At 52.8% G+C, this 12,006-nt stretch overlaps 1 protein-coding gene across 3 annotated transcripts in view; it reads left to right on the top strand.

Moving 5' to 3' along the window:
• The window catches only part of FMNL3 (formin like 3), a 56,429-nt gene that overhangs the window by 33,938 nt on the left and 10,485 nt on the right, over window positions 1–12,006 (top strand). For 2 of the 3 annotated variants that reach the window (XM_081249680.1, XM_081249681.1), the window contains exons 2-9: window positions 863–946; window positions 3,009–3,089; window positions 3,367–3,443; window positions 6,608–6,691; window positions 9,416–9,568; window positions 10,788–10,896; window positions 11,086–11,162; window positions 11,519–11,612. In XM_081249680.1, coding sequence (XP_081105806.1) covers window positions 863–946; window positions 3,009–3,089; window positions 3,367–3,443; window positions 6,608–6,691; window positions 9,416–9,568; window positions 10,788–10,896; window positions 11,086–11,162; window positions 11,519–11,612 — 759 coding nt within the window. The remainder of the gene's footprint in view (window positions 1–862; window positions 947–3,008; window positions 3,090–3,366; window positions 3,444–6,607; window positions 6,692–9,415; window positions 9,569–10,787; window positions 10,897–11,085; window positions 11,163–11,518; window positions 11,613–12,006) is intronic. The other variant, XM_081249682.1, reaches the window with a different exon arrangement.

Raw genomic sequence — 12,006 nt, forward strand, 5'->3', positions numbered from 1 at the left:
GTAGTTGCAGCACTCAGGCTCAGTAGTTGCAATACGCAGGCCCTAGAGCGCGCAGGCTTCAGTAGTTGTGGCTTGCAGGCTCAGTAGTTGTGGCTCGCAGGCTCAGTAGTTGTGGCCCACAGGTTCTAGAGCACAGGCTCAGTAATTGTGGTGCATGAGGTTAGTTGCTCCATGGCATGTGGGATCTTCCGGGACTGGGGATCGAACCTGCATCTCCTCCACTGGCAGGTGGATTCTTAACCACTGCGCCACCAGGGAAGTCCGTGAAACATTATTTATTCTTCCTACTTGCAATGAATTCTGGTATCTTCAATCCTATTCTATTTTAATCTGTTCATTTTCTTTTTTGAAAATTTAATTTTATTTAGAAAAAAATTTTATTGGAGTATAGTTGATTTACAATGTCGTGTTAGTTTCAGGTGTACAGCAAAGTGAATCAGTTATAAATACACATATATCCACTCTTTTTTTAAAAAATTCTTTTCCCGTATAGTCCATTACAGAGTATTGAGTCAAGTTCCCTGTGCTATACAGCCCATTCTTACTAGTTATCTATTTTATGTATAGTAGTGTGTATATGTCAGTCCCAATCTCCCAGTTTATCCCTCCTCCCCCACCCCCTGATAACCAGTCTGTTCATTTTCATTTAAAATAAAGTTACTCTTGACTGACTAAATTGATTCCACAGCCTGTGGTTTGGAAAACATTGCTCAACCAAGCTGAAGCAAATACGAAGGGGAAGCAGGAGGATGGTCGTGCCTCTCTGAGCCTTCCTTATCAGCCACATAGTGTCAGGGTGAAGCCTGAGGGACCACGCCTCAGGGAAGCCTGTCAGCCCCGTTGACTCCGGTTCTCTCCTCAGAGCTCCATGAACCTGCCTCCTGACAAAGCCCGGCTCCTGCGGCAGTATGACAACGAGAAGAAGTGGGATCTGATCTGTGACCAGGTACGGGGTTTGCGGTGGGTCCCGAAGTGGGGGTGTGTCTTGCGCTGGGCGAGGCAGCAGGACCGTGGGCACTGACTGCAGCTCTGGGGTTCCTTGCGGGCGTGGCCTCAGTCCATGCTTACTTCCTGGTCCAAAACGCCTCTCCTAACAGAGACCGGGCTGGTAGGCCAAGTTCCCCTCTAGCTGCCACAAAGACCTGTCTTGATTTCTTCCCAGTGAGCAGCAGCCTCAAGGAGGTTTGTGTAGGTCTGAGGTGTAGGGTCTGCTGTGGAGGAGTTTGGTGTTTTTCCCAGCAGAGCTTGTTTCTGCCTTTCCCCAGGGTGAGGGCTGTCCCTGGCTGGGAAATCCAAAGCACCATTTTTCTCTCACTCTGCTCCAGACCTGGCAAATAGCAGGATTTTCCCCATTATTTACAGGCCTCTAGGAATGAGAAGCCCCAGTCCTCTAGTCTCCTGTTCCCAAATCTCAGAACATGAGGATTGGAAGCTCTCCCTACATGAAAGTGTTTAGAGCCAGAAGAGAAAATAGAGATTATCACTTAGCTCAGAATCAAGAACTAATGCCTGCGGCCTTGCTCTTTCCCCTGCACACATTTGAAGATCACAAGTCATGAGTTTCTGAATCAGACAGGCCTGTCTGCATTGCTGGGAGAGTTGGCTTTTAGTTCCTTACCTCTTGGGAGGTGTGGAAGCACCTGGCACAGAGTGTAGGCAGTCTGTTTACCCAGCACTTTCTGATGGAGTTTTGTCATAAACATAATTTTTTTCAAGCCCTGAACAAAATCACAATAGCTAACATTTACTGAGTACTTATTATGGACCAAGCACACACACTCTCTCTCTCTCTCTCTCTCTATATATATATATATACATATATATATACATACACACACACATATATATATATAGAAATATTTAATCCTTACAAATACCCTCTGAGGAAGGCACTGTTGCATTTTATAGAAGCAGAACCTGAGGCTCAGTAACTTGCCTCTCACTGGTAGGTGGTGGAGCCAGGGCTCAGGCCACCAGCTCCATCTGTGCTAACTGTTGTGCTCCTCTGCTTCCCAAGTCATGCTGCTTGACCTAAAGTAGAATCATGCTTCAGAGGACCTAGTCCGGGTCGCTTCTTACCCAGGGAAGGCCCATTTCCTTGAATTCTGCATTAAGAGGAGTTGGTGAGCGTGGTGAGCACCTACCTACCTGGGGTTTGGAGAACAGTAGCCCTTTGGTACTGAGTTTCTTTAATTGATAATCTCTCAGTCTTTTCTAGGTCACATCATGTCAGCTCTTTCTCAAACCTTTCCTTTTTTTCTTTCATTTGTTTTTAGGTTCTGTTTCCTAACATTATATCATTCTCCTGGACCCTCTCCAGCCCCTAACTCTTCAGAGATATCTCCGTTGTGGAGGCCCTTACAGGACCAGAATGCTTAAGAGTTTTCCCCCGGGTCAGATGAGGGGGTTGAATGGGGAGCCTGTGCCCTGTGTGGAAGGGGACGGAGCAGTGATCTTGCTGAAAGCAGCCTGCAGCATTTGGGGTTGCTTGGATTGTTGGGGACTGGGACCTGGGCAAGGAGCAGAAAGTGTGTTTGCACTCCTGAGCTGTGTTAACACAGCAAAACCAGTCCAGTCCCAAGTCTGGGCTCAGGGCTGAGAAAGTTGGCTTCTACGAGGCCTAGCTCCCCTCCCCTTCGCCTTCCTAACCCCTGTCCATTAGCTGGCTAGGAAGTGAACAACATTTCCGAATCATGTCTTTATTTTGGGTGCTGTTTAGAGCTATGTAATCCCCGCATCTTCTTAGTAAGCAGCAGGCTCTTAAAATAATTTTTAATGTAGAAAAATATTTTAGGCTCAGGGAGTACTAACTGAAGGAGGAGAAGATGGCAACAGTTGAGAAGTAGCTGAGGATAAGTCAAGAAGGGGAACCTATGGTTTGGGTGATGTTAAGGGCCAGGTGATAACTTCAGGAGTCCCCTCACGTCAAACACCGTGAGTGCCCTACTTCCTCAACACTCCCCTCAGAACCTTGGGTGTCTGTGTACACACACGTGTTTCCCTTACAGGAACGATTCCAGGTGAAGAATCCTCCCCACACTTACATCCAGAAACTCCAGAGCTTCTTGGACCCCAGCGTAACTCGGAAGGTGAAGTGCGAGGCAGGGCGGCCCCGTTTTGCTGCCCTTTACAGTCCTGGGGGGTTTAGGGGCAAACCGTTTTGACTTGGGTTGGGACTGCTTCTGAGCAATGGGAGTTGGGTTTCTGTGTTCTGAGGCCATGGCCCTGGAGTGGCTGGCTAGTAACAGACGGAAGGACTATAACTGCCCTCTTGTATGCCTTCCCTTTCCTTTTCTACCCATTTTGCTTGTATTGTAAAGTTGGCTTGGGGACCTCCATCAGTGACAGAGAATTCCATGTTTACAGAAGTTCAGGAGAAGAGTGCAGGAGTCAACCAAAGTACTGAGAGAGCTGGAGATCTCACTTCGTACCAACCACATTGGGTGAGTCAGATTTGACCATCAGAGCCTTTTCACCTGGCGTCTTAGGACCTGGTGTCCACTGAGGATAGTTTGCCTGTTTCATCTCCCTGCCATGGGGCAGATTTGCCTCTTGAATGGCTTTTATTTCCCCAGAGAGCTTCAGACTGTTCCTTTTCTGGCTTTTCTCCCCCTCAGCTCTGCCAGCTGCTGACTGGATGCTGCTGGCAAGCTTGGGGCCTCTCCTGGGTTCCTCAGCCTGTGGCTTTGAGTGGAAGACATTCCCACAGCAGCTGAGACTGGAGTCTGCCTGTGGCCTGGGGCTGGGCCAAGGGAGCCCCAGAGAAGGCTGGGGATGGAGGAGTGTGTTGCATTGGGTAGCTAAGACCTACCTAGTTCACGGACTGTTTGGTACCCAGAAGATTATTTGCTTGATTTTAAGACAATTTTAGTTCATGAGCAGAAGCAGCTTCCTGAAGTACCAGGAAAGATCTAAGGCAGTGGGGACCAGGAGCTGAACATCTTCCGTATTCACTGACCAGGGTACTGCCAGCCCATTGACGGGGCCCCTAGAAACTACATGAGTCTTTTTTGCCAGAGAAGTGGGGAACCAGGACCTGCTGAACAGACAGAGGGCTAATGCATGAGATACAGTGAAAGACGGATATGGTCTCAGTTTTATAAAACCGTAACCAGCCAGAGTAAATATAGTGAAAGTGAGAGAGAGAGAGAGAGAGAGAGAGAGAGAGTGTGTGTGTGTGTGTGTATGTATGTATGTATGCAAAGGACAGTGAGGGACACCTGATGGAGAACTGCAGGCAGGGCTACAGGCCTGACTGAGGGGCCTGGCATGAACATTGAGAGCTTACACAAGTGAGAAGTCGAGCCTGGGTTCGGGGTGGAGGTTTCTGGGCAGGTTCCAGCCCCAGGGTCCTGGGCTTCCTGAGAGCAGGGGTAGAAGGCATATGACATCATACGCCTTCCCCTCCTGTCCCCTCCCAGGCTGAGGCTGCCTGGGGTTCTTATGGAGGCTACCTGTATGCAGCCAGCTGCCTCAGCAACAGTTGTAGGGGAAATGGCACAGGAAAGAACAGGAAAGGGACAGTTCCTGGCCTCAGTAGCTGTGCTTGATGGCCAGAGTTGGCTTTCACTCCTCATCTGTGAACCAGACACTGAGAACTGACCTGCTTGGAAATGTGTAACTAAGCCTTCACCTTTATTTGGTGAAGCTCACAGAAGGAAAAACTGCAGAGCCTCATCAGCTACCCCACGTGAGAGAGCAAGAGTGACACAGATGGCAGCTCCAGACGCCATCTACCACCCTGCCTTGCTCCACAGGGCCTTTACCCCTCCCTGCTCCCTTCTCTCTCAGGCCCTCCTGTCTTCCTTATTAAGTCTTGCTACGTGAGGATGGGGGTCTGCTTTTCTCAGGAGAGGGCCACAGAGCAGTGTGGGGCAGTCCCCTCTGCCTGCCCCTTCCACCTGGTGCCATCCCCCCTGGCCATTGGCCAGGAGCTGGGGCCAGAGCAGCATGGTTCCCAGGCCCGGGCCTCTTGGCAGTTGGCACACAAGCTAGAGGTCTGGACCTGGTCCTTGGTTCCCAGGAGCAGCTTAGTGTCTGGCATTTTAGGAGCTCCTGTCATCCGGACTGTGGCTTCTCTGGGAGAGTTATGTGGGAGGGCCCGGATCCGTCCCGGATTTTGGGGCAGGAAGAGCTTGTCAGGCTGTCAGGCTGTCAGGCTGGGGTGTGGGTGCTTCAGGGCAGTAGGAGCCCTGCCAGGGCAGGGTAGGGAGAGGAGGATCTTGCTTCGGCGGCAGCCGGATCAGCCCCAGGCCTGCAAAGATGGGAACTCGGGCCTGGAGTGGGCGGGCTGGGAAGTAGGATTCCAGAGCCTCCCCTGCTCCTCCTCTCCCTGGTTTGTATTGGTTTGCGGCCTTGCCTAAGTGCCCTTTAACCTCTCCTCAAAGTGTCAAGATCCCGAAAATAGCAGTGTAGACTCAGACAGGAAATGAGAAGGGGGTGGGGAGCTGGAGCGCAGACAGACAGGAAACGGGAGGCCTGTCGGCCCCCAGAGAGGAAGCTAACTTCAGGCAGCTCCGGTGTCAGTCAGCCTCAGCCAGAGCCTGCGGCCGGATCTTAGCCGGGCCTGGTGCTCTGGCCCGGCCTCTCTCTGTAGCCCGGGGTGTGGCCATCAAACATGGCGCTGGTGTTCCAGCTGTGGGGGAGAAGCGGCCTTGCAGGGCTGTTTGGCGCAGCTGGCCTAGAAGGACACCTGGACGCCCGGAGGGAACAGCACCGGAGAGTCAGCATCCATCCCGAGAGTTTTATGTCATTCTGGGTCCTGTATGTCTATAGGCCAGGAGTGAGCCTGTCCTGTAACAGTCCTGGGACTCGCTCCTGACTTTCCTTCCAGGGATGTCTGAGTTCAAAAGGCCTGAAGGCAGAAGGGTGAACATGCCCCGGTCCCCTGTCTTTAGGGTGCCTAGTTGTCTTCCCTCCTGCCTCCCTGGTTCATCCTCTTAGTGGCCAGAGCCATTCTGGGGTTACTTGAGTTCCTGACTGTCCCTGCATCCTTTTCCTATTCTGCCAGACTCACCCTGACAAAACACTGAAGTCCCCCGTATCCCTCTGCTCACTACTTCCCAAAATACCTTTCCTTGAACTTGGTGGAGAGCCTTTTGGCCCAGTATGCCTCTCTTCCAGACTCTCTTTGACCCTCCCTGCCTGTCTTTTAACTGAGACTTCGGTCAAGTCGGGGACCTGCTGGCTTCTGTCAGGAACAGCTCTGCATGAGGGCTACAGTAAATGCTCTGTCTAACCCTCAATTCCTCCCAGGAACGTGACATCAGGACGGTGTGCCCAGCCACGTGCTAGACACCAGAGACCTAGAAAATGATTGAGTGGGGCCCTGGCCCTTGAGGAGGGGCTCCTGAAAGCTGGTTTGACTAACATGGTGTTGGAAGGCCTGTACCTTTCCTCATCCCTGGCTCTCCTGCCTAGGGGCGGTCCAGGCTGGTGATGTGACCATGGCTGGGTCTGCCACAGGCTTTGATCTTCAGAATTCTCCCAGCCTGGTGCTGAGTTCCAGAGGATCCAGGAGGGGGTGTCATTTTGTCAGAGACACCTTTTCCTCCTCCCCCTCAATCCACTTTAGCAGACCTCTCCACTGTGTTTCCTTTATCTGCAGGTGGGTGCGGGAGTTTCTGAATGATGAAAACAAAGGCCTGGATGTGCTGGTGGATTACCTGTCATTTGCCCAATGTTCCGTCATGTGAGTACCACCTGGGACTAGGGTTGGGGAACGGTGAGGAAGGACATGGTCCCATTCTGCTTTGACGAGGCAGGGTGAGCTTGCAGTAGTGAAGATGGGAATGGGAACCCCAGGCAGGAGGGGAGGGCCCGGGCAGCAGCGTAGGGGTGGACAGGCGGCCAAGGGGCTGTCTGAGATCAGTGAAGAATGCCAGGTGGCTGGAGTAGAAGGTGCATTTTGGGGAGCAGGAGGAGAGATGTGGAAAAAGGGAGCTCAGAATCGAGCCCAAAGGATCCAGACTCCATGCTGGGAGCCGTCCAAGGAAATGTCCTGGCTTCTGGGAGAGAGGCCCTGTGGGATTCGTTTGCTTTAGGAGAGCTCAGTCTTCAAGAAGCAACTTTGGGTCTCCAGTTGTGAGAGGGTTCCTCCAGGTCACCCCAGGAGCAGTGAGCATGACCTTTGACGCAGACTGAAAGTGAAGCATTCAGGAGCCTTTTGCAAGCAGGTGGGGGGTTTGGAGGCAGCTGGAAGTGAATTAGTGCAGAGGAGAAGGCAGTGTGGGGTAGTGGAAGGAACGAGGGCTTTCGAGTTAAGACAAAGCCCAAAGCAGGGTGTGGGTCTCTTCTGTCCTTTACTGTCTGCGTGACCTCAGGCAAGTTTGCTGAGGGCCCCTTATGTAAGAGGAGATCCATATTCCAGGGTTGCCATAAGGATTAGATGATAATGTGTGTAAAGCAGTTGTAGTATTTGGAACATAGTCTGTACTGTGGTAGCCGCTTTTTATTTGTTAATTGTTATTATTTAAGGTGTTGTTCCCTACCATAATTACCTAAGTATATGGAAAGAGGGATTATATTGATCATTCATGGCATGGCCAACACGTTCAGACTTAGACCCAAGACTTACGTCGGCCCTCGGGTGACTGATCAGGTTTGCCCGTGACTTTCCCGAGTGTTAGCGCTGAAAGTCCCGCGTCCTGGGGAACTCCTCGGTTCTGGGACTCAACCCCAGCCTCAACTTCCACTTTTCTTGCTACTGTGCTTGCCCCTGGGCTGTTCTCCTTCCTCAGCAGGTTTTCACCCTCATCTCCTTAGGGTTTCGAACTAACGCCTCTCCTAGGTTTGGCCTTTGTCATTTTTTGCAGGTCATCCGCTGTTAAAACCAAGAGTGGCCCACTCCCCATTCCTGTCCCTACAGAAGTCAAGCCTCATGATCCTCCTATCCCTTAAAAGAAACTCACTCTTTTTATAGAAAGAAATGAAAAACATTTGCTGAAGCGATTTTTTTAAATTCAGAGCTTTTATAGCAAAAGATGTAGATTATTTTTCCAAATAAGCATATCTTGTTTCAAAAGCAAACAAATTCCAGCTGCTTGAAACCAAAATACACTGGAACCTCAGTATTGTAGTGTCCACAGCAGTACCTTTGACTGTGTTTTTAAAAGAAAGACTCAGAGCAGGTGAGGTAAGAGTGTGTGTTTTGGGAAGTGTTGAGGGGGAAAGAGCTAAGCCAAATAGAGTTTGAGTGAAGGCACTTATTTGTAAACTGCACATCCCAGCTCTGGGGAATACTATTATTCACGGAGCAGACTCCTCTGATGTCTGCTTGAGAGCCCTGTTAACCATCTGATCGACAGGATCCTGAAGTCTGCTCCTGCTTCCTTGGGAACACTCAGGCATCTGCAGATACCGCTTCCTATTTCAGAGAGCCTCGGCCTCTGTGCCTTTGACCCTGGGGCTGTGTGTGTCTGAGCAGAAGGCTCCTTGGGGGAAGAGCCTGTAGGAAATGCTTGCTCAGTCCTGGGTGGCCTACTGGGGGAAGAGGACAGGAAAGAGGAGTGGGGCTTGTTTCTCAGGGCGGGTAGATCCCGATGTGGGGATATGTAAAGGAGAAGGCCTTGTGGGTTTGTGATCTTGAGCTGTCCTCCTTGCCCTGGCTACACTCCCAAACTGCTGGTGGTGGGAGATGTCTGGTCCCAGAAGCAGGAAGTGACGTAGAAACCATCCCAACTCCTGTGGGGACTAAGGACCCCGGTTCACACCCTCGACCTGTGATTTCTTCCCCGAGGGAAGCTGAAGCCCAAGGCCTCTAAACCAGAAAAACCTAGAAGCCTCAAGTAGAACCATGGAAAGAAAACCTGGTCATTAAAACCCAGTGCTAGTATGAGACCATGGTGCTTTTCCTGAACACAGAGGCCTGTCCCACCCTGGGTTTCTCGGGACCCCCATTCCCTTCCACTCAGACCTGGCCTCGTGAACCTAGTCCAGAGCCACCCGGGCCTCACCCTCAGGGCACTGAGAGGCCCCTTTGGCTGTTGCCATTTGCCCCCTAGTAATCCCTTCAGTTGGCCTGTTCCCCAACACTGCTCTGCAGGGCAGATTCTCCAAGGGGAGCGGCAGCTTCTCTGAGATGTCCCCTCTATGGCTGGGAGTGCAGAAAGACTGCCAGCTCCCCGCGTCCCTTCGGGCCCATGGGGAGGTGACTCCTGGAGGCCAGTGGGGGGCAGCGGCTGGCCTCGGTCAGCACCCGCATCTCCTCAGATCCCCCTCCTGGTTGCTGCCGGTGACTACTCTGCCCTACTCAGTCCTCCTGACCAGGGTTGGGTCTCTTCTGCCCAATTCCGCTTTCTCTTCTGTTGCCCTTGCTTCTTGTTGCCCTAGACGTCTAAAGGGCGGGGGTGGGCTCTCCAGGCAGCTTGGCACTGAATTTCTCCTGTGTGTGCGCTTGTGTCCTTTCCTGCTCCAGGTTTGACTTTGAGGCTCTGGAGAGTGGTGACGATGGTGCATTTGACAAGCTCCGGTCCTGGAGCAGGTCCATCGAGGACCTGCAGCCGCCCAGCGCCCTGTCAGCCCCCTTCACCAACAGCCTCGCTCGCTCTGCGCGCCAGTCTGTGCTCCGGTATGTGTGCTCTCGCTCTGCCCGCCTGCCTCCCACCCTCGTCCCCGTCCAGGTCTTGGGTGACAGCGGTGAGTGCTCATGCTCCTCCCTTCACTCTTGCTTCCAGGCTCAGCTCTCTTGCCCTCTGCCTGCCAGTCTGTCTCTGGTCTGTCCTCTCTGTCTCCTTGACTCTGCCCAGCGATCTGTCCTGGGTAAGTACATCACCCTCGGCTGTGCCCACCCCATCTGGGGTTCCAGCCCTCCCCTCTCCTCTCCCCGTCTCTGGGGGCCCCTCCGTTCATCATTCTCACTCTGCCGTTCCTCCAGGCCTCTGGGCAGGGCTTGTCCTCACCCAGCGCCTTAGTCTTCACCAGCTGGTCCAGCACCTGCCCTCGTGTCTGTTTCCCTCTGCTCTGCACGCAGCCCCATCAGCTGCCCGGAAACCAGCTCCCCCCACAACCTGCTGCTGCTCACCTTCCCTTCACTTCTTTCTTTAGGCCTTTTTTGTTCCTCCAAGGCTGCAGCGTGTTCATTTGTCTGTAGTATCTGAAGAGCCATCCTGCCCAGAGGCAGGTGGACGGACCGGATGATTTCTGAGAGCCCCTCCTACAGAGGGAGGCTTTCTTGTGGGTCCTATGGCCCTTTCCATGGCCTCTGTCTCTCAACCATGCTTTTCTCCTAGTCTTCTTCTTTGGGTTTTGCCCATTCTAGTCATGCACGAGCAGATACCACTTGTGTTTCCTTTTTTTTCCATGAAACATCACTAGGGGCGAAGTCAGATGTAGTCCCTAGCCCTTCTATAGCCTTTGGGGTCTGCTCTGTCTTTTCTAGGACATAGATGTGGGATGGGAGCTAAGATGCCCCTGCCCCAGTGAGTGTGTTGAAGATGCAGTGACTAGAAGGAAGAGGAAGGATGGCTCAGATGAATGTCTCCTGGACCCATCTTGAGGTCTAGGAAGGCCTACGCACCTCGTGTTGTATTTTGGAGGACATCTGGGCTTAGGATGGTTTGGGCACTGGTTGTAATGCTGGGATCCTGGATAGTTAACTGACAAAGACTTGTTCCAGGGAGGTGAAAACAGTGGCGCGCCCTGCCCCCTGCACCTGCACCCCCTGCATCTCTCTGGGCTGCTGGTGCAAGGTCCTCCATGCCCCTTTTCTTCTGCTGCTGAGGGGCAGCCTGCTGTCTGGGTGGTGGCAAGTGCTTCTAGACCCTTCACCAGCAGCCCCTCTCCCCCAGGTATAGCACTCTCCCTGGGCGCAGGGCGCTGAAGAACTCCCGCCTGGTGAGCCAGAAGGACGACGTCCACGTCTGCATCCTTTGTCTCAGAGCCGTCATGAACTATCAGGTACGGCGACGGCACTAGCCACGGGCGCTCTGCCTCTTCTGCCTCACCTCCCTCACCAGGAGAGCTAGGAAGGCACCAGCTTGTACAAGACGAGTTTGCTGGTGGGCCTGCAGTCAGGGAGCTCCGGCTGGGATCTGTCTTCCCCACCGTCATGGTCTCCCCTCCTTCTGTCCTTTCCCCTTGCTACAGTATGGATTCAACCTGGTCATGTCCCACCCTCACGCTGTCAATGAGATTGCGCTCAGCCTCAACAACAAGAATCCAAGGTGAGTTCTTTCCTTCCCTCCCCTTTCCTCCCTGCTCTGCCCAGGACGCTGGAGAACTGGGCTGCACTTGTCCCTGCCAAGAAGTCCTGCCTGGCCTCGGGTCCTGCGGCCTAGGTCAGCGCCTTGGTTTGGCCCCTCACCTCTGCTGGAGGAAGAGTGTTCTGCTCTCCTCTGGTCTCCGCAGCTTAGGGAGGGAGAAAGCCTGCCTTCCCCTGCCTTCTTTCCCAAACCCACCCTCTCCCTCACCACCGAGGCTGTCTCTACTCTCTTGAAAGGACTCACCCAGTTGTGGAAGTGAGCTGTGTGGTGGCCAGGGTCAGGGGCTAGGGTGTTAATCTTCATTCTCCACCCCTTAGGACCAAAGCACTTGTCTTAGAGCTCCTGGCAGCCGTGTGTTTGGTACGGGGAGGTCACGAAATCATTCTTGCTGCCTTTGACAATTTCAAAGAGGTCAGTTTCCTATACCCGTGTGCGTGCGTGCGTGCGTGCGTGCGTGCGTGTGTGTGTGTGTGTGTTTGGCGGGGAGGAGGTGTGAGCCAGGTAGGTAAGGACCCTTTCCTGTGATCTCACACATCCTAGGGATTTTAACAGCCTAGTGCTTTTAGCTAGGTAGTCTGCCCCCTGCTTTTTTAAACCAAAACCAAAACTTCAGTCTTACTAGATCTTGTGTCGGGAAAGCTCCTGATTGGCCAGCGAAGGATGCCCTCACTTGAGGGCTATAGTCCAGCAGTTCTAACCTGCTGTGCAGCAGAATACCTGAAGAGCCTGTGTTAAATGCACAGACCCGTGGGAGACCTGGCCATCTGTGCTTTAAGAGGCTCCCCAGCTCGTTCTGAGGCTGTGA

Source organism: Mesoplodon bidens (assembly GCF_964165515.1).
Source record: "Mesoplodon bidens genome assembly, chromosome: 11".
NCBI classification, from domain to species: domain Eukaryota; kingdom Metazoa; phylum Chordata; class Mammalia; order Artiodactyla; family Ziphiidae; genus Mesoplodon; species Mesoplodon bidens.